At 33.9% G+C, this 27,608-nt stretch overlaps 3 protein-coding genes across 3 annotated transcripts; 2 read left to right on the top strand and 1 right to left on the bottom strand.

Annotated features, from left to right (window-relative positions):
• The first annotated feature begins 3,485 nt into the window (after positions 1-3,485).
• Positions 3,486-17,711, top strand: LOC121727630 (T-complex protein 1 subunit zeta). Its single transcript, XM_042115563.1, has 8 exons — positions 3,486-3,491; positions 14,500-14,505; positions 15,168-15,311; positions 15,530-15,729; positions 15,834-15,973; positions 16,245-16,392; positions 16,513-16,706; positions 16,790-17,711. Exons 3-8 carry the CDS (start codon positions 15,175-15,177, stop codon positions 17,564-17,566), a joined length of 1,596 nt encoding a protein of 531 aa, XP_041971497.1. The 5' UTR covers positions 3,486-3,491; positions 14,500-14,505; positions 15,168-15,174; the 3' UTR covers positions 17,567-17,711.
• LOC121727629 (protein unc-45 homolog B) lies at positions 5,970-8,941 on the bottom strand. Its single transcript, XM_042115562.1, has one exon. The coding sequence runs from the start codon at positions 8,812-8,814 to the stop codon at positions 5,983-5,985; it is 2,832 nt and encodes a 943-aa protein (XP_041971496.1). The 5' UTR covers positions 8,815-8,941; the 3' UTR covers positions 5,970-5,982.
• Positions 17,712-22,146: 4,435 nt separating the features above from the next.
• Positions 22,147-23,158, top strand: LOC121727840 (coiled-coil domain-containing protein 86). The gene is made up of 2 exons (XM_042115866.1): positions 22,147-22,444; positions 22,856-23,158. Exons 1-2 carry the CDS (start codon positions 22,266-22,268, stop codon positions 23,145-23,147), a joined length of 471 nt encoding a protein of 156 aa, XP_041971800.1. The 5' UTR covers positions 22,147-22,265; the 3' UTR covers positions 23,148-23,158.
• The last annotated feature ends 4,450 nt before the right edge of the window (positions 23,159-27,608 follow it).

Genomic DNA, 27,608 nt, shown 5'->3' with positions numbered 1-27,608 from the left:
CACATGCCACAGAAATATATATATTATAGCTGAGTGTGTGGTCACGCGAAATTAGTATAGAAAATATATATTAATACGAGTATGCCGAGCTATAAATATATTAATATATATTATAGCTAAGTCTGTGACGGGCTTAATATAACATGAGAAATGGCTTCGGCCTGATGAAAAAACTTATTTCATACTAGCTGTTGCCCGCGACTTCGTCCGCGTGGACTTCAGTTTATAGCGCGCGGTGTCAATAAAATTGGTGTCAAAAGCTTTTTAAAACCCTGGTACCCCTTAAATCAAAATACCCAAAACAGCCGTGTAGTGTGCACATAATATGATTTTTTTAAATTAAACTTTTTTATACCTTTTAAAGCTTATTTAGCGGTACACAACTTAGCTGCATAATGCATTACACAACTTTAGCTTTGCCCAATAGCCAATACCCATAGGCCATAAACTATTTAGTATTTATTATTGGTAGACTGTTGTTTCTGATTTTTATGTTGGTACGTGAGTTATTTAATAACATGTATAACAATCGAAAGAATCAAAATATTAACTCAACATGGTACCACCTCTTATAGAAATACATATGAGCAAGCGATAGCGCGATCTAGGCGACTCTTGGCGCCATCTGTTTCAGTTTTTGGAACTAACTTAATTTGAACAAATTTACGCATTTTCACCCCCTTACAACCCCCTTTTCCAGTTAAAAAGTAGCCTATGTCCTTTCTCAGGCTTTAGACTATCTGTGTACAAAATTTCATTACAATCGGTTCAGTAGTTTTGGCGTGAAAGCGAGACAGACAGACAGACAGACAGACAGACAGAGATACTTTCGCATTTATAATATTAGTATAGAATTATTGATATCAAAGAATTGGCTCCAGGCTCCAGCCTGATGAAAACTCTATTTCAGATGGTTAATATAAAAGAATTGGCTTCGGCTTTCATTATCATTCATTAAATAGAGAAAACATAGAAATGGCTGTATGGACAACGCTCCCTTTGCCTGTCCCGACCGGGACAAATTAAAAAAAAAAGTCTATAGGCGACCAAAAATTATTGTAGACCACTGACCCATGGAATTAATATGTACTACGTACAGCTAGTACATATTAATTCCATGCACTGACCTCCATTATACAAGTATGGACTGATGATACCCAGATATATTTTGTGCCTATTTGACCTGCACAAATTTAGCACTCCATCGAAGGATTTTAGAAATCAAAATGACCTTAATCGATAGGTCTTCGTTAGGTCTGTATAGGTCCACCATAATTTTCGTTAGGTCCCCTATAGTTATTTAATAAATAATTTTTCAAATTTTGCAAAAAAAAAGAATTGCATCTTAGCATCTCATCTAAACCGAAACTGATAAATTTTTATATTTTTGCATTCTTTATCGATAGGTCTGTATAGGTCCACAATAATTTTTGTTAGGTCGCCTATAGTTTTTTAATAAATAATGTTTTAAATTTTGCAAAAAAAAATAGCATCTTAGCATCTTATCTAAACCTAAACTGATTATTTTTTATATTTTTGCATTCTATATCGTTAGGTCTGTATAGGTCCACAATAATTTTTGTTAGGTCGCCTCATTGGGTCGCCTATTATATAGTTTTTTAATAAATATTTTTTTTAATTTTCCAAAAAAAATTGCATCTTAGCATCTCATCTATACCGAAACTGATATATTTTTATATTTTTGCATTCTATATCGTTAGGTCTGTATAGGTCCACAATAATTTTTGTTAGTTCGCCACTCACCTATTACATAGTTTTTTAATAAATATTTTTTTAAATTTTGCAAAAAAATTGCATCTTTGCATCTCATCTATACCGAAACTGATTAATTTTTATATTTTTGCATTCTTTATCGTTAGGTCAGTATTGCTAGATTTTGCTTTTTTTAATATTCATTTGATTATTTTTATTCGCGGCGCATGCCATAGTGATTATATTCTCTTTAGCGCATGCGCTCTCCGCACCAAGTAAATTAATCTAGCAACCCAGTGATGTTTAAAACGTTACTCACGCAGCTTTGGTAAATAAAAAGAGAAAATGTTTTCGGAAAAATTACCTTTTTGACTACTTTTAACAACATAAACCAATAGATTTGTTTTTTTTCTTGGCACTATATTATTCTGTTAATTTGTTTTTTTTTTCAAAGTTAAAAAATTATTTATTAAAAAACTATAGGCGAGCTAACAAAAATTACTGTGGACCTATACAGACCTAACGATAAAGAATGGAAAAAAATATAAAAATTAATCAGTTTCGGTTTAGATGAGATGCTAAGATGCTATTTTTTTTTTGCAAAATTTAAAAAAAATTTTATTAAAAAACTATAAGGGACCTAACAAAAATTATTGTGGACCTATACAGATCTAACGATAAATAATGCAAAAATATAAAAAATCATCAGTTTCGGTTTAGATGAGGTGCAAAGATACCATTTTTTTTTTGCAAATTTAAAAAAATTTTTATTAAAAAACTATAGGCGACCTAACAAAAATTATTGTGGACCTATACAGACCTAACGATATAGAATGCAAAAATATAAAAAATAATCAGTTTAGGTTTAGATGAGATGCTAAGATGCAATTTTTTTTTGCAAAATTTAAAAAATTATTTATTAGAAAACTATAGGTGACCTAACAAAAATTATTGTGGACCTATACAGACCTAACGATAAGGAATGCAAAAATATAAAAATTAATCAGTTTCGGTTTAGATGAGATGCTAAGATGCAATTATTTTTTTTTGCAAAATTTGAAAAATTATTTATTAAAAAACTATAGGGGACCTAACAAAAATTATTGTGGACCTATACAGACCTAACGATAAAGAATGCAAAAATATAAAAAATTATCAGTTTCGGTTTAGATGAGGTGCTAAGATACAATTTTTTTTTTGAAAAATTTAAAAAATTATTTATTAAGAAACTATAGGGGACCTAACGAAAATTATGGTGGACCTATACAGACCTCACGTAGACCTATCGATTAAGGTCATTTCGATTTCAAAAATCCTTCGATGGGGTGCTAAATTTGTGCAGGTGCCTATTTGAAGCGGAATCAGCTCCCCCAATATTCGGGAAGAGAACTAAATCTGACGTAACTTGCAAATGGCCGCTCAATCGCTATTGGTTTTTTTTTTATGAAATAAGGGGGCAAACGAGCAAACAGGTTACCTGATGGAAAGCAACTTCCGTCGCCCATGGACACTCGCAGCATCAGAAGAGCTGCAGGTGCGTTGCCAGCTTTTTAAGAGGGAATAGGGTAATAGGGGAGGGTAGGGATGGGAAGGGAAGGGAATAGGGGAGGGTAGGGAAGGGAACAGGGTAGGGGATTGGACCTCCGGTAAACTCACTCACTCGGCGAAACACAGCGTAAGCGCTGTTTCACGCCGGTTTTCTGTGAGAACGTGGTATTTCTCCGGTCGAGCCGGCCCATTCGTGCCGAGGCATGGCTCTCCCACGTAAAAATATATTGGTTGTAGAAACCACAGATAACAGTATCATTAGTCCAGACTCCAGCGTACCTACTTATATAATGGAGGTCAGTGTTGTGGACCTATACAGACTTAACAATAAAGAATGCAAAAATATAAAAATTAATCAGTTTCGGTTTAGAGCTCGACAAGGTTTTAGATGAATGTGGTGAAAAAAGCCACACAGAAACTAACGCTGTCATCATACAAAAACCCCATAATTGACAGTTCTCCTTCACCAGCAGCGCACATTGACTGACATTGACACATTCAATTAAAGCAAATTCTGTGATTAATCTACAAATTTAAACTAGTAATCTGTGGTGATTAAAGCCTTGTCGAACATTTTATTGTGGACCTATACAGACCTAACGTTAAAGAATGCAAAAATATAAAAAATTGGGGGTGAGCCAAAATCTTTTCGTTTTCGCTTCGTTATAGAATCACCGATGAAAATGTATGGAATTGACATATGCGTTCGTTAATATGACGTTGACGTTCGACTCGTCTTATGTCGATTCCATACATTTTGGTCGGCGATTCTTTAACGAAGCGAAAACGAAAAAATTTCGGCTAAATGGCCAGTTTCGGTTTAGAAGAGGTGCTAAGATACCAAATTTTTTTGCAAAATTTAAAAAATTTTATTAAAAAACTATAGGGGACCTAACGAAAATTTTGGTGGACCTATACAGACCTAACGTAGACCTATCGATTAAGGTCATTTTGATTTCAAAAATCCTTCGATGGGGTGCTAAATTTGTGCAGGTGTTTTAATGTTCCAGTTTCCACTCTGAGTGTGGCTGTATATAGATTAAAATACTATGCAAAGTAGAGACTGTATGTGGAGATGGCTGTTTATTTATAATTAGACTATAAACTAGTATTAATAGGTACTATAAAATATGCTACCTTGTGTCTGTCTGATACCTTGTCACGCCCAAATCGCTGAACCGATTCTACTGAACTTTGGTATGGAGATATTATGAAGGGGCGCTGAAGTGAGTGAAGGAAAACACCCAAAACTGCTAAAAGCGGCCCTGTACATATGTATTATACGGTATACAGTATACCTGCATTTCAGCACGCATACTAATATTATTAAGTACTTATATAAACGAAAACTGGGCAGAAACAAACAAAAGGGTCGAATTAATAACCTCCTTTTTTTGAAGTCGGTTAAAATGCAAAAAATGTGTTATATATTCTGTGCAAAAAATCTTCTGTCTATCTTTCTGTATCCCCTTCATTTAATACAGATAAACCAATTTAGATAAGTAGTGTAAGCTGTGAACCCTGGGAAAGGACATACAATATTTCTTATCCTAGAAAAATTGGGTTCCTATTCCTAATTCCTATGCAATAAACGAGTTTTCGTACAACAAAGTTGTAGGCAACATCTTATCGTTTAATATTTAATTAAAAGAGTTTTGATGGCAAGTAATAAAAAAATGAGACAAAAATCGATTTTATTATTAAACTTAAAATTAGATTTGTATAAAATGTTTACCTAGGCACTATTGTGAATAAATATAACAATTAATGTACCTAGTTCATTAACTTAGGTAAGTACATCTTATTTACTTAAATAAAATATAAATATTAATTTAAATTTTAAATTAAAATTTGTCACACAAAAAGCAAATAACAACAAATACATAATTATATAATTAAATTAATAAATTAATCATAATTATAATTAATTTAGGCACAATTTTCTTTTATTGAAACATAGTTTTACAAACTACACAATACACATTGCCCCTAGTAATAAAAATGTTTACACGAACAATAACCATGCAACAAAGTGGTCTTAGTGCGGTCTTAGTCAGGCTTATTGGAAAAGCCACATGCCAGACATAGACAAAATACCTTGAATGCTTATTTACTTTTCCCCTTACTAATAAACGCTGTATAAGCTTTGAATAGTTATACAGTATTTGTCTTCTTCAACCCAATTAAAAATGTCACTTGTGTGACATGAACAAAACACTGTATAACTATTCAAGCTTATACAACGTTTATTAGTAAGGGGGTCTATCTTTATTACCAAGTATGTAAAAAACAAAATACTCCTCAGAGCCTAAACACACACAATTTACAATTTTTTAATAATTTACCTCAATAAACTAATCAATGGTGGAATGAAAAAAGTTAATAAGTGCCATATTGCTATTTTTACAACAGAGCCGTTTAAAGATTTATTTTTACTTTAAAAATCTTATTGTCAAATAAATTGTTCAATAAAAGATTTTTCAATATATTGTAGGACAAGGGGGCCGCTTGGACTAATCAATAGAGAAAAATTTGCTGATTTGTACGAATAATAAAACCTTCATTATTTGTAGGCTGATTCCAAATATTTGAAAAACTCATTTTGACCTCTAGTGTCGCTTGGTAACTTTTTTCATTTTACCGTTGATATTATGTGTCATATAAATTATAATACTTAAACATTTTAATGATTGGTTAATACATTTAAGAAGGATTTACTCCTCATTCATTTTCTTCAACATCATTGTGTTCCTGTCTTATAGCTTCCAAGGAGAAATTTTCATCAGGTTTTCTAATTACACCTAGTTCTTCTGCTACACTTAAGCATTTTTTTGCAAATTCCTTAGTCTTATTTTCTACTTCCTCCAACTTTGTCAGTGCCATCAATATCTCCATTACATCAGTCTCAAATATTTTTGCTGCAGAATCTTTATCATCTTTGAGAATATTATAGAGCATATAAGTTCCTCTGTACTGCACCTCTTTATTAGGATTAGCGAGTAAACATCTCAGCGACTCCAACCAAGACTGGAGGTCAAACAATTTTCTACAACATTTCTTACTCACTGATGTTAATATACATAAGGCTCCAGTTGCAGCTATAATACTTTCCATATCTTCTTCTTGGCATAACATATATAAATATTTACATCTGTCACTCTCACTTTCATATATTTTAATGACATCTTCAGATTGTACTAAATTACAAATACATTGTACAGCAGCCCTTTGCAACATCAAATGATCTTCGTACAAATAGTGTTCAATTTTGGATAATCCTCCTTCTTTGAGTATTCTGTTTCGTGTTGTTTCATTCATTCCAGCTAAATTGCAAAGTGCCATAAGCGCTTCGAAATTTTCCAAAGCTGTGCATTCAGGATGAAGTAAGCTCACTAAGGGTCTAACAACTTCTAAATTTCTTTGACCAGGAAAAGCCACCTCTGGGTTTATTGTAATCCCAATTCTGGCTAAAGCTTGTGCAGCCTGTTTTTTACCATTGTTTGTTCCCTCTAATGCCATTGGAATCAACACTTTAGCTCCACCTTGCTGTACAACTAAACCTCTGAGCTCTTGAAGACTACAGAGAGCATTGAATACTCTGGCAATGAGTTCTCTCGAATTGTGACTCTCAGTTTTAGACAGAGCTACAAGACCAGATGTTACACCAGCTTTACCAAGAATTGTTAATCGCTTGTTCACAAAATCAGGGTCATCCAATTCATGTTGTTCCGGTATATGATGTTTAGCAAACTTTGCCAACTCCAGCATTTCTGGCATCACTTCTTGTTTTTCATAGGCATTACATAAATTCACCAATGTGGTGACTACACCATAGAGACATGACTGGTCACCAGTTTTGGCCAATTCAATTAATGACTGTATGGCTGGTTTGTCGTCGACCAATTTTTCTTTGACATCTGCGTCTAAAGTTAAATATGATAGACCCTCAGCAGCCCATTTTCTCATGTCTTTATCCTTGGCTGGATTGACCAAAAACTTTCTACAAGCCTCTGCCAATTTTTTAGTAGATCCATCAGCAAAAGGACGAATTGACGCATCATCACCACCAAAGCTTCCAATTTTACATAATCCTACTAAAGCTCGAACCCTTACTGCGTCATCTTTACTGGTGTACAGTTTTTTAAGTATGTCTACTCCTTTATTAATAATAGCTCTAGCTTTATCTTTCTTTGATGCAGCAGCTATTAAACACTCACAGGCAACTTTTTGTTGCAGAGAATCTTCAGTCTGTGCCATGACCAATATCATTTCCATAATACCTTCTTTGGAAATAACATAATTACCAACATCTAGTGGCCCACGTAGCAATGAAGTAATGGCTACTGTCACTCTTACTTTGGACTCTAAGTCAGGTGATAGAAGTTTGTCCTTAATATAGTCATCAACTGAATGATTAAAACGTTCCCTCGCCTCATCATAAAACATATTTTCATATATTCTAGCCAAGCAAGCTGCTGCAATAGTCCTGGATGAAGGAGTTATATTCATTGCAGATTCATATTTATATTCCTCTAGCTCACTACAAACTTCGAGTAATCTTTGTACACCTCTTATTTCAACAAACTTGTCAGCCCAATTAAGAGTGCTATAATGGCAGTTTCTCATAATTAACTCTATAATTGCATCTCTCGAAAGACCAGTTATAACCCTATTAGTAATAGAGTAGGTTAAACAGGTAAGAAGTGTATCTATTTCACCTTTATACTGATTGGTTAGAGCTGGATCTGGTTTTGATTCTTTTTTATTATCCATGCCAGAGAAACTGTTTAAAACAATTTGTAAGCAATATTGAGCCACATTAACTTGCTCTTCATTATCACTGTCAATTATTTCCAAAAACCAAGGTATTCCAACAATTTTTATTACTTGCTGGGTTCTATCAACATTTCTTTTACACAACTGAGCAATCACTCTCACAGCATTAACATATATTTCAGAATTCTTTTCCACCTTTAATAATTGTTGAATTTTATGAACAATACCACTTTTTAACATTATGTCAGCACCTGAGTTTTCTTTACCCAAAACAAGCAAGTTAGTGATGGCTTTCTCTCTTTTTTCAGTTTGTTCCGAAACATTAAACGCCAACTTAAGCATTTGCTCAACTTTACTGCTAGTTTGAGCATTGTGCTTAGCTCTTTCTTGGACTATGGTGTGAAGACGAGATAGCATAGGCTGTATTGCTTTATTCGTTGGGTCAACTTTGAATATAGATTGCGCATCCCTATATGCCTCTTCAAATTTCTTTACACTTTCCAATGCTTGAGCGCGACGATATAATGCTTTTGGGTCTTCAGGAATAACTTCAAGAGCTTCATCGCAATCGGCAATGGTCTCGTTGAATTTATTCAATTTCAGGTAAGCAGCAGCACGGTTCTTCAAATAGGTGGCTCTCTCACGTGTTCCTTTATCGGATAAATTAACAGCTTTGCTGTAAAGTGATACGGCTTCCTCGAAATTGTTAGACTTAAAACATTCATTGCCCTGGTTCTTACAAGATTCAGCTTCTTCTGATGGCTTCATTGTGACCATAATCGTAGAACTTCGATTAAATTAATGCCAGCTGCACTTTATATATTAAAACGAATTTTCTAGCACATTCAAGCAAGATACAAAAGTTCTAAAATAGAATATTTATTTTCGTACCGTACATCGAGAAAATAAGTGCCATTTCGATGTAAATTGACACTTGACACTCACGTCAACTGTCAATTGTCACTGTCATTGATAATTTTTTTTTTTGCTTTTGGCAAGACCATTGACTTTTATAAGTCTGTTTCCTTATTCATTGGCAAGAACCATAAACTTATAATTTACTGTCGTATAGACCACCTGACAACCCGAAAATGCGTGATCATATTTAATCTGTCAATGTGTGCGTGTGCTAGTGATGTACTTTTTTACAATCGATAGTATAGTATTTTGCTATCGATAGTTTAGTCCGTTCGAGTTATTTTACCTGAGTTTCTATAAGAAATAAATAATATGCAACTTTGACAGATTTTGTATTTCAAATTAGGTATCATAAATTTTAATTGGCAAAAAAGGTGACGATTGAAAAGTAGATACACATTTTCGTTTGGAATGATTTTTCAATCGTCATTCGTCGGATATGTTATGACTTATGACATGAGGTTCTTATAGGGGTAAATAATATACACATAACACATTATAAAGTTACTTATTAATAACTCAGGTAAAATCTATCTGGTAAATCAGCCCTTACATTGCTGCATTGAAAGTAAACGTTGAAAGTAAACAACACATAGAATATTATATTTTATTCTTAAATGAAATACATATTATAAAATATCATAATACTTTTGGGAGTGCCTCCGCTGCCGGCGCTGGCTCCCAAAAATATCAGTATTGGGAACTACGGTAAGTATACTGCCGGCAGCCGAGATATAAAACAACGACTGCCGGCGCTGGCACTCAAAATGGGAGCTGGTGATAATGCGTAAAGCGCTAGGTTCCAGTGCCGATACACAAATTTGAAAAAGAAATTATAATTATAATCTCAATTTATATATTCGACTTTTAAAGGTGAAGGTTTGGTACCTATTTGTTCGGCTGTGGATATTTTAGTTTTTTGTGATGCATTTTCTTAGCTTAGCTTTACCTTAGCTATCTTTTTTCAGCTACCAAAAAGTAAGATTTTGCACCACAGCTACAGTTATAAACTCCGTGGTATACTTCCGAAGGTACTGAACAGAACTTCAGATTCCTTATACATGTTAGAGAGTTTCAGCGTTGTTTAAAGAAGCAAAGATATTGTCTTTAAATGCTACTATACAGATCACATTTATCAGCATCTTCATCATCACCACCATTAACACATCCAAGATTCAAGCCCCATACGAGCACCGGTGATTACGACAACAATAGAATACAATAGCATTTCCGAGAATCCCCGATCGAAGGATTCAAATAATTATGCATCCTTACAATTATTATGACCTTATTATTTGTACTTTTCGTAGTCATTTAGCTCAATTCTGATGTTTTTGATCATTATTCTGTTTGACAAGCGATGTTTGCCGAATAAGCGCCGGCAGCCTATTCGGCAAACATCGCGTGACTTCGGCAAACTTCAGAGTTCGGAAAACGGCGCCGGCAGCCATTTTGGCAACCGGCGCCGGCAGCGGAGGCACTCCCTAATACTTTTTATTACAATCATTTTTAACCGACTTTAAGGAGGAGGTTAGACGTTCGGCTGTGGATATCATATTTTTTATGTATGTTCAACGATTAATCCGCCGTTTGTGAACCGATTTGATGGTAAAGACAATAGTAATATTATACTTAAATGAACTAAAAAGTATTAAATAATCCTTATTCTGTATTCAGTTTTTCTCATTGAGGTACTATATATTGGAGAGAGCCTTATATCGGTGTATAAGCGTCAAAAGCGTGTAATGTTATGTCCCACTTACTAGGACATAACAAAGGAGTCGGTCTGCATATTTCATGTAATAAAAGTGTTAATAAAGGTTTTTAGTGAAAATTTAATGCTAGATATTGTTGAGTTTTGTGGTTCCGCTAAATAATAAACCATAATAATGGTCAAAGAATGCCTCAAACACGTGGATTTAACATTAAATACGTAAGTTTTGAACAACGTTTTTTGGGCTTTTCAATAGGTATTTTTATAAGCTAAAAAGATAATTTATAAGTTTATTAATCCCTTATTCGTGCTATATAAGGCATTAGTGCTAAAAATATCACATCAATTAATAATTTGGCAATAAAAATTGCATAGCTTTTTACGTGTGTTTACGGATTCTCATCACTTGAACTATAGTTAATCGATATCATGAACTTATTGACTTTCTCTCCTGTATCACAATGTGCTTCGAAATAATCGACAAATAGAAATATTCAAGAAAATAAACGCACACTACTTGTATGAAAATAAGCACAAAATGGCCACGCGATGACGGGCTAAGACTACATCTATACGTTAATACTTTATCTAGGGTATTTCTGTTCTCAATCTTCATAATTTTGAAGTCGGTACCAGTCCTATTAAGTATAATATAAGTTGCACTTATACCTATTTACCTATTCTGTCAGAGAATTACTGTCTATTATATTATTGAAAGCTGCATTCAATGAGTATTAGATTCAAGTGACTGATCTGTGAAACCTTGATTTTATACTAGGTATGTCTAAAGATAATTATTACTTAAAAATAATCGTTAAAATAAGATAATATGTCCTTTTTAAGGTGATAAATATAAAGGTAAATGATTTTTATTTTAGTTTTATGTTATTGTAAAATATCGATAAGCATATCGATAAATTTGATTCAAGCACTAGCGTATATGTAAAAAATTTTAATGAAAAATTTTTTCTTCAAAATGTGTGTAATATAAGAACAATAGTAACTTTAGTTACGCAAAATATGAAAGTAAAAGGGAGGATTCACAATATTTTATTTGAAATAGAGAGCTAAAGACAGAATAGAGCAAAAATAAACACATCGTAGCAATTAGGACATGAAGATTAATTACGGGTGAAATGTATATTTTTCAGGATTATTCCTATGACTTACACTGCAATCACTCACAGCACAAGTTATTATTGTTATATATAAAAGTATTTGTTGAAAATAACATACGATTTAAATAATAAATTGCAAATACCGAAAGGGCATAAAAACGATTGACGACTTTTGACGACCTGTCAAATAAAAGTTGTTACAATTTTCATTAGACTGCATCTCTCTTTTCATCTTGTTATAATTCCATAAAGGATTTTCTTCTCTCTCGCACTCTTTGTTGGTCTATGCATTATAAGTTTATGGCAAGAACACCGGGGGTGTACTTTGCCAGTTGCCACATAATATTCTTCTTACGGCCCGGCCTCACCTGCGTCTATCGTCCGAAGCTCAGAACAGGAAAATAAGGTCCGAAGCACAGGTCCGAAGCTTCGTGGCTCGTGCTATGAGACGATACTATTGGACGATACACGCAGATCGTTCAATAGTATCGGTTTTAGCGCGAAGCACTACGCATATGCGGCCGCGGCATTACAATATTTTTCATCATCGTTTTCAATGAATAAGGAAACAGATGGAGACGACATAACTACAAAAAAGTGTGGCCGGCGCCATATTGCCAAGAACTAAACATGGCGGTCTATAGTGATGGGACACTCGGTTGATATTTGTCGAGGACATCGATAAACTAACATGTTATAAGTGAGCGTCCTGTTATATTATATATTAAATTGATATCAAAAATATATTTTTTTTATATTATATAAAAAATATCATTTTTGCCTATTTTGTCCCTATGTACTATAGTACATAGAGACAAAATAGGCAAATATGTTTTTAGGAGCCTCCTTAATTTTAATAAAACTATTTAATTTATTTTAAGTTTATTAATTATTATTTAAGTTGCCATTATTGATATCGGGCAAAAATTACCAAAAAATCGGACAAATACTAGTTGTACTCGCGCACGAAGTGTTTACAGTTTATTTTAATTTTACCATCAATTATTATTATTATTAAAGTATGTACACAACTGAGTATTTTGTGAACATTTCAAGTGCCTATTTTTTTCGCGATATATCGAGACCGATATTGATATTTTTTCAAATATCGATGTATCGATATATCGATATTTTCTTTCAATTTCGACATCCCTATAATACAACACTTTGACAGTTTATGTACCTCGGAGAACATGAACATAAAATGGCGGACCGGCCACAGTATTTTGATTTGGTAGAGACCAATATGCCAAGTCCACTTATAAAAGTCAGTGATCGTTTTTTATTGAACCATCTTGTCAAAGTGTTGGTTCTCAAAAGGATGATTCTTCAAGTAGGAAAAAGATTAATAGTGCAGTCTTTGTGTGTTATTTAAAGAATACTTATATACCAATTATATGTATACTATGTTTGCACTGATGAGCGACAGTATATTATAAGTTTATGCTGATGAGGTAGGTATAAGTACATTAGTTAAAAATAGTTACAGACAAAAGTTGTAAAGATGGTATAGAGCGAATCACAGAAGATTGATAAAATAAAAGCATTTATTTTAGTGAACTTGTTTTTATTTTATTAATCCACAAGCATTTTCAGTAATTATTATAAGTATATTTGCATCTTCATTATTTTATTGCAATATTTATCAAGTTTTTACTTTCTATGCTGAAGGATGCTACTAATTACTTTTTCAGATATTTTCTTAGATAACTAGATTAGCTAATTTGGTATGGATTTACTTTGAGCCCCGGGAAAGGACATAGGATAGTTTTTATTCCGGGAAAATGTACGGTTCTCGCGCGATAAATGATTTTTGGCGCAACAGAGTTGCGGGCGTCATCTAGTCTTTTACTTTAATCCTTCGATTGCGGATTCTTATAAATCTGTTGTTGTTCTCGCGGCCGTATGTGGCAACTTGGGAGTGTATAAGTATTAAATCATTTTATAGTCGAAAACATAAAAAACACTTATAAACTAGCCAAGAGAATGCGAAGCCAAAGTCACTCACAAGTTACTGTCGAATTACGACGCCCTCTATAGTTTCTGCACGGTCCCTATTTCCTAAAATTTTGTTTACTGGGTGTTCAATGTGTAAATAATGTATATGTAGAATATTAACCATTATATATTCGTTGTTATATCGTTGTATCGTGTTTTGCAAAATGCATAGGCAAATGCTGCAACTTTCAGAAACGTGATTTTTTGTGTTCCCTCCAAAACTCCGCCGAAAGTTTCAGTAAAGTAAAAAACCATTTTAAGTTGTTATTCCATTTGACTAAATTTAGAAATTCTAATTAGAATCCTAAAAAGAAGACTAATTAGAAGCTTCTTATTCCACTTGTCCTAATTTAGTAACTAAATCAGTTGTGACGACTCGGTGATTTAGGCCAGACGTTTTCTTTGGCTCCAGTTCTGTCAAAGTAACAAAAAATTGGTCTTCTCATAGTCTTATGTCTATTGTGGTCATAGGTTGGCTCAATGAAAAGTAGATGAAGGAGAACTATCTTAAGGTGCCCATACACGAGACAATTTGTCGTTTCGGTCGATCGTCAAGAAAATCGTCCAATCGATCTTTTGAACGTAAAATCGTTTGCGATATTGCTACACACGTACAATTTGTCGTTCGATTTTAACATCGAGGAGATAAATCGTTACGATAATTGTCCCGTGTATGGCCACCTTTATATGGGGGATATTTGAAAAAGTGTCCAGCTGTACGCAGTAATTATAACAGTTGAAAAATCCACCAAGAGTGGCGCTAGCTGCAGGAAAGGGTATGGAATGAATGTAGCCGTTGGTGACAAAATATAAATTGAAGTATATTAAAATATATCCTAAAATAGCTGACAAAATATAAATTGAAGTATATTAAAATATAACCTAAAATATCTGAAATAAAAGCTGCTATAGTTGCTACCATATATATTAAGTCTATGGTTGCTACTATAACGCCACCCTAATTAAACGCATTTCAGCGGACACTAGCGCTTATTCCACTTATCCTAGCTAGGAAGTCCTAGCTAGGATCCTAAAAAATTTATTCAAGTGGAATAACATTTAGAAAGCTAGGATCCTAGCTAGGATCCTAATCTAGCTAGGATCCTAGCTAAATGTTATTCCAGTTGACTAAATTTTTTTGGATCCTAGCTAGGACGTCCTAGCTAGGATAAGTGGAATAAGCGCTTTATGTTTTCATACAGAGATAGTTCTCCTCCAGGCTCCATCTACAGTCTACACTCCATAAGTCCATAGCCAAAAGCCAACAAAAAAAAATATTTTTTGACAGATGCAGTCAACCTTCAAAATTCAAAAACCATTTTTTCCTGCGAATTGTAAAATTAATAGAACAAAGATAATTTTCATTTGCTGTGTTTATAAAGTAAAAATATGGCTTCAATAAGTCTATTAAATCCTAAAGCTGAATTCGCTAGGGCAGCGCAAGCTTTAGCTGTTAACATTTCCGCCGCTAAAGGAATTCAGGATGTTATGAGAACTAACCTCGGTCCTAAAGGAACCATGAAAATGTAAGATTTCCTAAATATATTACCTAGTTTTAGCGTATTTATAATATTTCAAGCTTTTTTAAAGTCTAAGAAACATATTCTATATAGCGATTATTGATTTCATAAATAGTCTTTGGAAAATAATGTGATTTGAGTCACATGTGTTCTCGACCATAGTAATGCACCGGTTATAAAATATCAGTAATTTTTTGTTTCAAACCATGTTTTATGTATTTTAGGCTGGTATCTGGCGCCGGTGACATAAAAATAACTAAAGACGGTAATGTACTACTGCATGAAATGCAAATACAACATCCCACTGCTTCTCTCATTGCCCGCGCGTCCACCGCCCAAGACGACGCCACCGGCGACGGGACGACGTCCACTGTTCTTCTTATAGGAGAATTACTCAAACAAGCTGATATTTATATTAGTGAAGGTATATTATATTATTATTGTCATGTAAATATTGAATGAGAATAACATTTAGCAAGATTCTCCATATCTATTTCTATTTTACCATATTAACATAATATTTTACAGGATTGCACCCTAGGATCATCACTGAAGGGTTTGATGTTGCTCGCAATAAAGCTCTGGAGATTCTTGATTCTATGAAAATACCTATAGAAATTAAAAGAGAAAGTTTAGTTGACGTTGCAAGAACCTCTCTCAAGACTAAGGTTAGTACCAGCTTTGACTTTTTTTAAAGGATCTACTTTGTAGTAAATCTTTAAATCTCTTATAATTTCAACAATTTAATTCATCAAGCCCCATACGGTCACTGGTGACTGAGACACAATAGAAATTCTATTGTGTCTCGTTTTTCCACGATCAACGGGTTAATTAAATGTAAATTTTGTTAAATTTTTTACCAAAAGTTATATTTTTATGTATTTTATATGTTTATTGTAGTAACAAACTTTACTTGAATTATTGATGAATTTCTTTCAGGTACATGCTAGTTTGGCCAACTTGCTAACTGATGCCTGTGTAGATGCTGTCCTCGCCATTCGTACACCCAACAAACCAGTTGACTTACACATGGTGGAACTCATGGAAATGCAACACAAAACAGCCACAGAAACAACATTGATAAGAGGTCATTTTGTTTAACAGTTTAAAATATTTTCCCTAAAATTAAATAAAAAGAAATCGTAAATTCATATTTTGAACTCGTTAACCTATCTATAAGTTGCTAATATTTGTTTTTACTTTTTAGGTTTGGTTTTGGACCATGGTGCACGTCACCCAGACATGCCAAAACGTGTTGAGAATGCATACATTCTTACGTGCAATGTCTCCCTAGAATATGAAAAAACTGAGGTTAATTCTGGCTTCTTCTATAAATCAGCAGAAGATAGAGAAAAGCTTATTGCTGCTGAGAGAGAATTTATTGACCAAAGGGTAAAGAAGGTATGTCATAAACATGTTGAGTGTTACTAACTTAGTAAGAACCTACCTTTACTATATTTTTCAATTATTATATTTGTTTACAGATTATTGCTTTAAAGAAGAAAGTCTGTGAAGGTACAGACAAATCATTTGTTGTTATCAACCAAAAGGGAATTGATCCTCTTTCCCTTGATGCACTTGCTAAGGAAGGCATAATCGCTCTGCGTAGAGCCAAGAGGCGTAACATGGAGCGGCTGTCACTCGCTTGCGGTGGAACCGCCATGAACTCCGTTGAAAATATCACAGAAGATTGTCTTGGTTATGCTGGTCTTGTCTATGAGCATATACTTGGAGAAGAAAAGTATACATTTGTAGAGGAGTGCAAGAATCCTTTGTCAGTAACTATTCTTATAAAAGGACCAAACAAGCACACACTCCTTCAGATTAAGGATGCGGTGCGAGATGGTCTCAGAGCCATCAATAATGCTATTGAAGATAAATGTGTGGTACCAGGTGCTGGAGCTTTTGATATCAAAGCCAACATGGAGCTTTTGAAATTCAAAGATACAGTCAAGGGCAAAGCTCGTTTAGGTATTCAAGCTTATGCTGAAGCTTTGCTTGTGATACCAAAAACTCTTGCAGTCAACTCAGGTTATGATGCCCAAGACACTATTGTTAAACTTCAAGAGGAGGCTCGTTTGAGCCCTGATCCGATTGGTCTAGACTTGAGCACTGGAGAAGCAATTAAACCAGCTGATTTAGGTATATTTGATAACTACATTGTCAAGAAACAAATACTTAATTCTTGTTCTGTCATTGCCAGCAACCTTCTACTAGTAGATGAAATTATGAGAGCTGGAATGTCAAGTCTCAAGGGATAAAACACAAATTTATGAAATTTAATATCTTATAGTTGTAACACAAATTAGCTTTTAATAATGGCTTGTGCATTTAATTTGTCTAATGCTTCATAAAGTTTTCCTTTCATTTGATCATATTTCACTTACAAAGTATGTATTTAATAATAAATTCATTTATTTTAATAAAGTATTAACAAAAAATTTCTGTTTTATTGTGTACACTAAGTTTTATTAGAAAGAAGCATGCACGATCCTACTAATATTATAATGGCGAAATTTTGTTTGGATGTATGGATGTGTGGATGTATGGATGTTTGTTACTCTTTCACGCAAAAACTACTGAATGGATTTTAATGAAACTTTACAATAATATAGCTTAAACATCAGAATAACACATAGGCTACAATTGTAACCGACTTTCAGAATGGAGGAGGTGTTATGTTCGTTTTTTTATGTTCAACGATTACTCCGCCGTTTGTTAACCGATTTTCAAAATTTTTCTTTTGGTATATACTATATACCAAAAGAAAAAATGTAGTTTCGTGAGAAGTATTCTAAGCATATGCTACCAACAAGTACGATTTTGTACAGAGGTATACCTGGTATACCGTGGTTCGAAAGGTGCTGAGAGAACTCCTGATTCTTTATAAATACAAGTTTGGTAGTTTCGGCGTTGTTTTAAGAACGGAAAGCATATGCCACCCCCAGGCCCCAGGTCTGATTTAAAAAACTTATTTCAGTGTTAGATAGCTCATTTATCGAGGCGATTAAGGCTATAGTAGGCTATATACATATTATCATGCTAAGACTAATACGACCGGAGAAACTCAGGAAAATGTGGGATAATCGGGGGAAATATCAGGAAGGGTTTATCTCACGAACTACTGGAGCAATTTTTATAGCAATATTTGGCACATATATAGAGTAGACCACGTGAAGGGAGTAAGTATACATTTTTTTTATGGGAAAATGTACGGTTTCTGTAAAATTCCTAATTTAAGCGGGCGAAGCCGCGCGGGACATCTAGTTTACTATAATTATGTGGGTAGAAAGTATAACCTACCAGTGTGCTATGGGCTATGACCTATGGGTAGCCTAATTGATGTAAACTTTGAAATTTTATCATGACCTCTTGTTTCAATTCGATTATCCTGCGGAAACCGTAGTTTTTTCCACCACAAAAAATATTCTATGTCCTTTCCTGCCTCAAAATAGATGCATACCAAAATACTAAATAGTAACATCGGCATAAGATTAAATCACGGGAACCGTACATTTTCCAGGATCTTTCAAATTTTTGTCCAAATCGGTTCAGGGTTTTAAACATGTAAGACTTTTGGTATGATGATGATCAATAATATAATTACCTAGTATACGGCAGGGGTCACCAATTAAGTTTCGCTCGGGGTCCATTTCAGGAAATGAAATGACCGCGGTCCGCACATTTTATATAGGTAAAAAAAATATTAAACAAAGGTAATTGGAAAGTACAAAGGTTTTAAGTACAAAAAAAAGGAAAGTACAAAATTATTTACATAATATTATATGAATTAGAAAAGTGAAAATCTCTCTTCTGCTAGCTATTGATATTAAATCCAGGAGATGTTTATCAGTAGGACGAGACCGAAATATATTTTTAAAGGAAGTTCATCTTCGAAAATGCTTTGTCCGCACACAATGGGTCGGCGCGGCGCGGCGGTCCGGATGCGGATCGCGGTCCGCCATTTGGTGACCCCTGGTATAGGGGATAACATTGTGTACTGTGTATATAATAATGTGGATATTACTAATCGATCATAAATTGATAATTTTGGACGAGCAGTCGTGAAACGTGATCCTTCGGAAGTCTGAACTGTATGGACTATGGTTAGCTTATCCCTCAGAGTGTGAGGGGTAAGCTTACCATAGCCCGTCTGAGGCTCAGACTGACATAGCCCGGCCGCACATTGTCCGAAATTTCTGATACGAAACAGTTGAACGTCCGCGCTGTCTCTTACATTTTGTACTGAGCCGAGTGAGCTCGAACTCGCCGGAAGGATATTTCGGATAGTGTGCGGGGTGGCGGTCCGGCGAAATTCAACTGTTTCTGATCAGAATTCGGACAATGTGCGGCCGGGCTTAAAGTGCGACAAGGCTTTATGATGTGGGCGGGGCGCTGTTGCCTGCTGGTAAAGGAGAACCATAGGTATAGTCCGTCAAGAAAGTGAAGAAATTAATAAGTGGCAACATCGTAGTGTCATGTCCCTTTTTTCTTATATTGATTTTTATGAGAAATATATATATATATTTTTTTAATTTATTGGGAGCTGGAAACAATTAAAAGGGACATGACACTACGATGTTGCCACTTTTTAATTTCTTCACTTTCTTGACGGACTATATGTTTATTTATCTCTATGAGAAGAACCCGCTAGGCGTAGGCACAGAGTACTTTATTATATATGTCGCAGCCGACTGGTTTAAATAGCCGTTCAATCAAACAGCTAGCCCTTTGACTGAACAACGCCATTCAATCACACGGCTATACGTCGTTTAGCCGACTTGTTGACTACAACGTTCAACACTGCAGCTAGACGACGCTTAGCCAACTGGTTTAATGGCAAATTAACTAGGGCGACCTATTGGTCGCCCTAGTTAATTTGCCATTGAAAGTTTTCCTATTCTCCCAAATTACATATGAAGCTATTGCTTCATATGTAATTTGGGAGAATAGGAAAACTTTTTGTATTTTATTGAAAGATTATTCTCGGATTAAGTTTAAGGGGTGACCAAAAGTTTAATTTACAATAAGTAAAAATAAAAAAATCTGAGGCGTGTTTTGTGGCGGTCGCCGGCTGCTGCCGCAGCACAGTCACAGTTTTAACCTAACCTACTTTTTGACTTTCTGGATTGTGTTTGTTTTTATTTTGGCGGGGGGCTGCGCCCCCCTTTTGTTTGTTTGTAAACTACTTTCTTTCCGAAAAACAACCACAAACACCAACAAACACCTGCTAGTTGACGCCATATTGTAAATAAAATGCACCTAGCGCCGCAGCGGTGCGCGCTGAACTACTTCAATTAGACGGCGGCTTTTGAATCAGCTATAATGTTGAACGTTTTGAGCGACTAAAATATTCAATATAAAAGCTAGACGTGTGATTGAATGGCGTTGTTCAGTCAAAGGGCTAGCTGTTTGATTGAACGGCTTTTTAAACCAGTCGGCTGCGACATATATACGAGTAGATTCTGTGAGGAGAACTGTCAAAACTCAAAACTGGCGTTTTTGTGTGCGTTTTTGTATGATGATGATTGATCATAGGCAGCGTTCATAGATAAAGTATAGTATAGATGTAGTCTAAGCCCGTCATCGCGTGGCATTTTGTGCTTATTTGTGTGCGTTTATTTTGAAAATTTCTATTTGTCGATTATTTCGAAGCACACCATGATACAGGAAAGAAAGTCAAATAGTTCATGATATCAATTAACTACAGTTCAAGTGATGAGAATCCGTAAACACACGTAATGTCGGCTGTACACTCTCGCCGAGAGCTCTCGGGCGAGAGTCTCGTGCGAGAGCCCCTTGCCCGAGTGCGATCATGTACATTCTCGCTTAGTTCAATTGCAGTTATGAACTCAGAGAAGATGGACCATTATTTTTCTCTATGCATCGAAAGATATCAATGTAATCCAAAGATCTATAATCATATTTAATTTTATTTCTAACAGATAATGACTGATAATGACGTTTATTATTGTTATTTTTCTGTTCTGCACTGTCTAGCGGCGCGACTAGTAGTGAAAAAACGCGAGAGTGTACAGTAATGCGCTCGCTTTCCTCGCGAGACCCTTTGTCTCGGGCGCAAAATACCGACACCGGACCGAGAGGGTCCGAGACAGGCGAGACGAGGCGAGCGCACCCATTTACACTCTCGCACTCGGGCCGCCTCGCTGTGTCTCGGCGAGAGTGTACAGCCGACATAAAAATCTATGCAATTTTTAAAGACAGATTATTAATTGATGTGATATTTTTAGCACTGATGCCTTATATAGCACGAATAAGGGATTAATAAACTTATAAATTATGTTTTTAGCTTACAAAAATACCGATTGAAAAGCCCAAAAAACGTTGTTCAAAACATACGTATTTAATGTTAAATCCACGTGTTTGAGGCATTCTTTGGGCATTTTTATGGTTTATTATTTAGCGGAACCATAAAACTCAACAATATCTAGCATTAAATGTTCACTAAAAACCTTTATTAACACTTTTATTACATGAAATATGCAGACGGACTCCTTTGTTATGTCCTAGTAAGTAGGACATATTATTACACGCTTTTGACGCTTCATACACCTATTTATGGCTCTCTCCAGTCTATAGTACCTCAATGATGACAGCGTTAGTTCCTTTTTTTTTCGCAATGTTCGCCACGCCACGTTCATTTTTAACAATAAACTCTATGGTATAAAACATAGCAATGGCTGTATGGGCAACGCTCCCTTTGCTTGTCCCGACGTGGACGAATTAAAAAAAAAACTCTATGGTATAAGCATAGACTTAATATAGGTTTATGGGTATAAGTATTCTGTGGTAATCTGTCATCTGTCTGTGGTCCACCGTCAAGCTAAAAGTCAAAACTCCTGAAATATATTTTTGAGGTTATATTATTAGTATTGCATTGCGTTTTTTGTATTAGTAATAACTAATAAGTAATTATTGTGTCATATTGTGCTTAATAAGATGGCAGAAACAAGCAACAGCAACCAGCAAGTTCTTTCTATTTTGCAAAAGATCAAAAACCAAAATAATGAGTCAAAAGTCCTTGCCACTGAAAGTACATCTAAAGATAAGAAAATAAAAACAAACTCTATTCGAGGCATGCCGAAATCGGGCAAATTTTGGAAAACAAAGAAAGACAGGTAAGTTTTAATAGCTTACATTGATACTATAGGTACGAAAATCAATTGGGCTAAGGTTCATAAACCTACCTCAATTTATTGGTGCTCACATGGGTTGAGGAAGGATGTTTTGGGTGAGTGAAACCTCCTCATGCCACTTCCACCCCCCATTTAGGAGAAGTAGGTTTGCGAACCTTTACCAATCATTGTTTTTGTAAATAAAATCCTGTTTATTAATGCTCTACTTCTAGTATCTTTGTACAAATATTGTGAACCCAAACAAGTAGATAAAACATTATAACAAGAAGAAATAGATTAATAAACTATTGTAGGTTCAAGATGCTGTTGTATAAGATTTTCCTCTTTTATGAACAGTCCATTTACCTACTCATAAACAGCAGTGCCTTCACATAATGCTATATTTTTTTTTAGATTCTCATCAATTGTAAAAACGAAGGGTATTAGACCAGACTTTAAAAAAAAAACAGAACTGAGACAAGAACTTAACAGAACTAAAGCACTATCCAAACAGCTTGTTGAACAGATTAATGAAAAACATTTAACACAAAAAGAAAGACGTCGGGTAAATATTAAAAGAGCCGAAGAAAATAAGAAAAAATCAGAAATTGTTCAAGTTATAACAAACTCTACGAAACTTAAAAGGATGAAGAAGAAACAGCTAAGATTTATTGAAAAAAGAGATGTTAATAAAGAAAGCAAGTAGAAATTAAATATATTTTATTTTGTATTGTTATAAAGAATTATCTAATTGGGTTATATTTTGTCTGATTATAAAGGGTAACTGGATGTCCTGAAATAAAATAAGTAAATAAAATATTGGTTTCAAGTTCTAAGGTAGCACCTCCATCGTGCATTGTGGGTATCGCAGACTGAGGCTGCTGCATTACAATTGAAAATCTATTGTGGGCAAGCTTCCTGAGGGAAATTTAATTAAAAATAAATTATTCATCTAATATTTTTATTGTAATTAGTATTAGTCATATACATATAAAAACATTAAACACCTTTACAGTATATTATGTGAACAAGTAGAAATGTCATGTGAGTTTATATTTACAACATTTGGATATATCCAATGATATTGTACTTATACAGATATGTTACGTCCATACTATTTTCCGGCTTAAATCTCTTCCGAACAATTTTCAAATTCAAAATTGCAGACATTGACAAATTTGACAGATGAGTGAAACAAAAGATACGAAAAACCCATAGACTTAATATATACTGTCGTATAGACCACCTGACAACCCGAAAATGCGTGACCATTTTCGATCTGTCAATGTGTGCGTGTGCTAGTGATGTATATTTTATTATCGATAGTATAGTATTTTGCTATCGATAGTATAGTCCGTTCGAGTTATTTTACCTGAGTTTCTATATAAGAAATAAATAATATGCAACTTTGACAGATTTGTATTTCAAATTAGGTATCATAAATTTTAATTGGCAAAAAAAGGTGACGATTGAAAAGTAGATACACATTTTCTTTTGGAATGATTTTTCAATCGTCGGATATGTTATGACATGAGGTTCTTATAGTGGTAAATAATATACACATAGCACATTATAAAGTTACTTATTTATTACTAAGGTAAAATCTATCTGGTAAATCAGCCCTTACATTGAAATTAAACGTTGAAAGTAAACAACACACATAGTATAATAAATTTTATTCTTAAATTAAATACATATCATAAAATATCATAATATTTTTTATTACAATTATTTTTAACTGACTTCCAAACGTGCGGCTGTGGATATATTTTTTATGTATGTTCAACGATTACTCCGCCGTTTATGAACCGATTTTCAAATTTTTTCTTTTGTTGTACATTGTATTGTTCCGAGTAGGTATCATGTTCACAAAAGTGGTGGTCTGGTGATGGAAACCATGAGAAATCGAGGTGACTCCTTGATATTCAAATAGGAACATATGGTCCCAGAAAACGTTCAAAATCTTTCGATTAATAAATTTAAAAAAGTAGTCAAAGAACGTTTTGTGCCAAAGCCAAAATGATTTCATAAACGATGGCACATTTTGGGAGTAGAATGCTGAATGACTGCTTGCAAGACTACTTCTACATGACTTACAATTATTATGTATCTATCTATGTTTACATTGTATAATTTTTAGTTACAGCATTGTAAATTTTATTTTAAAAGATTATTTTTTTTCTCACTTTTTTTGGTAAAAACGGGGCCTCCGTGCGAGTTTCTTACGCCGGTTCTTCTCGTCGGCTTAGTTCCCGAACCGGTGGTAGGCACCATGTATTCTGAAAATATATTTTATTTTAGATGTGTTCAGAAATAAAGCAATTTTGATTTTGATTTATTAAAACACCAACTGTAAGTATAGAAAACCTTAAGGACAGCTAAAAAGAGTAAAAGTATTATTTTTAAACAAAAAATTAAAACCGACTTCCAAGGTAATGACAATTGTAATATTATACATTAATGAACTAAAAAGTATTAAATAATTCTTATTCTGTACTCAGTATTAATTCTGTTCTCAATCTTCATTATTTTGCAATCGGTACCAGCTAACTTAATCGCCAGTTCTCTGACAGAATAGGTATAACTGCAACTTATATACTTAGGACTGGTACCGACTTCAAAATTATGAAGATTGAGTACAGAATAAGGATTACCTATTTAATACTTTTTAGTTCATTTAAGTATAATCTTAAATGAACTAAAAAGCAATAATTGCTTTTATTTGCTTATTTTTAATAATTGCTTCAGTAACAAGTGCGGCAGTATGTCAAACTTACTGGTACAAATAAAGTTGGGATAGCTCCTTTAACCAAAATAGTATTTATTCTACCTTTTCTTTAAAAATTTTCAATGAAATGTTTGCTACACATTGTTGAATTTTTCTTGGGATTCCGACCAACACGCCCAATTAATTTCAGCCATTTTCCTCTTATTAGATCTTGAGAGAATCTGTAAAACAAATGATTATGATATATAAATATAAAGATCCCTCTAGTTTTAGAGTCACTCTATATTATAGTAGCTATATTATATTAGCTATTATATTAGCTATATTAGTTAAAATAAGATAATATGTCCTTTTTAGTCCGGCCGCACATTATCCGAATTTCTGATCACAAAAATTCGGACCCTCCGCCCCGCTCATACATTTTGACACGTTAGAAATTCTTTTAGTATGATGGGTCTACATTGTAGACCCATCATACTAAAAGAATTTCTACCACCGCACTCTGTTCATACATTTTGTTGTAGACTCTACAACAAAATGTATGAACAGAGTGCGGTGGTGGTGTCCAAATTTTTCTGATCAGAAATTTCGGATAATGTGCGGCCGGGCTTAAGGTGATGAATATAAAGGTAAATGATTTTTATTTTAGTTTTATGTTATTGTAAAATATCGATAAGCGTATCGATAAATTTGATTCAAGCACTAGCGTATAAGTATGTAAAAAATTTTGATGAAAAATTTTTCTTCAAAATGTGTGTAATATAAGAACAATAGTACCTTTAGTTACGGAAAATATGAAAGTAAAAGGGAGGATTCACAATATTTTATTTGAAATAGAGAACTAAAGACAGAATATAGCAAAAATAAACACATCGTAGCTATTAGGACATGAAGATTAATTACCTGTGAAATGTATATTTTTCAGGATTATTCTTATGATTTACACTGCAAACACTTACAGCAAAGGTCACTATTTTTAAATATAATAATATTTATTAAAAATAACAAACAAATTGAAGAATATATTGGAAATACCGAAAGGGCATAAAAACGACTGACGACTTTTGACGACCTGTCAAATAAAAGTGGTTACAATTTTCATTAGACTCTCTTTTCATCTTGTTATAATTCCATAAAGGATTTTCTTCTCTCTCGCACTCTTTGTTGGTCTATAGCATTATAGTTTTATGGAAAAACCATTTACGTAAAAGAGACAGTTCTATTTTTAAACGTCGAATCGTATCGCTGTCTCTTTCTTCGCCTGAGCTATGACGAAAATTCGATTTTTTCCAGATTGTTCGAAAAATTAATTGAAAATGTAAATAATCGAGGTATTTATTGCAATCAAGACATGTGGTAAGAGATTCCATGTGTTTTGTTTACTTTCGAGTCATAATTGGTACATTTTCGATACACGCACGACGTCATTTTCAATTTATTTAGGTAAGACAAGACGCGGCACATTCGTGACTGCGCTCGATGCAGACTAAACAACAGACGGCCCAATTGGGCCGTATTTGAAGCTTCACAACGCGCGCGGTATTAACATATCTGGTTTGAGTATTTCATGATTGGATATATCTGATAAAACATGTTTAAATGTTTGATCTTATTTACAATACTATGGTTCCAAATAATTCTTAACCCAATTGAGAAAAAATGCAGAAATGTTGTGATCATTGTTTCAATAGATCAGAATATATTATATTTATCACAAAAAACAACTAAAGTACCTATTTAATATTATTTTATCTAAGAGGTTTTACAAACTAAGACTTTACCATTTTTAATAAATCTTATACAAAATTAAAATGTTTCTAAATACACCAGGAAGGTTACTCACAGTGGAGATTATGTGTTCTGAATTCTGATTCGATTGTCAATATAAACACTAGAGTCACACTAGAGCAAACACCACTAGAGGCACTACCAGCATATTAGACATTTTTGTTCGACGCGTCGTGTTACAATATTTCTGTCAATATTCTGATGTGCCCTCTGCTCTGACCTTTGCGTTGTAATGCAAGAAGTTTTATACCTGACAACACCAGAATTGGATTGAAATAAAACACTGGTAAGTATTTATATGCAGAGTCAGCAAAAACTTGTGTGTAAATTGCCATTCAGATTTGAAGTGCAGACTGTAACATTAAATATCAATCAATCTGCATTTGAAACTTATTTAAATTTTAGATTGCCTCTGGTTAGCAGTCTTATTAAATATTTAACTAATTTACATATTAATCGAAATCATTGTTGGTAGAAAAAGTCATTGTAAAAAATATTTCAAAAGAGTTGCTTTAAAGTTTAAAGTTACAAACCAATGACAATAGTATTTCTTATATCTAAGTTTCAACATAGTTTTAAACTCAATGAAATAATTTACAGGATAACAAACATGTTGCTTTTGTAACAACAATAGAATAGGATTCTTTATAT

Source organism: Aricia agestis, chromosome 6 (genome assembly GCF_905147365.1).
Source record: "Aricia agestis chromosome 6, ilAriAges1.1, whole genome shotgun sequence".
Classification (NCBI taxonomy): domain Eukaryota; kingdom Metazoa; phylum Arthropoda; class Insecta; order Lepidoptera; family Lycaenidae; genus Aricia; species Aricia agestis.
This window is presented reverse-complemented; position numbering and strand designations above follow the sequence as displayed.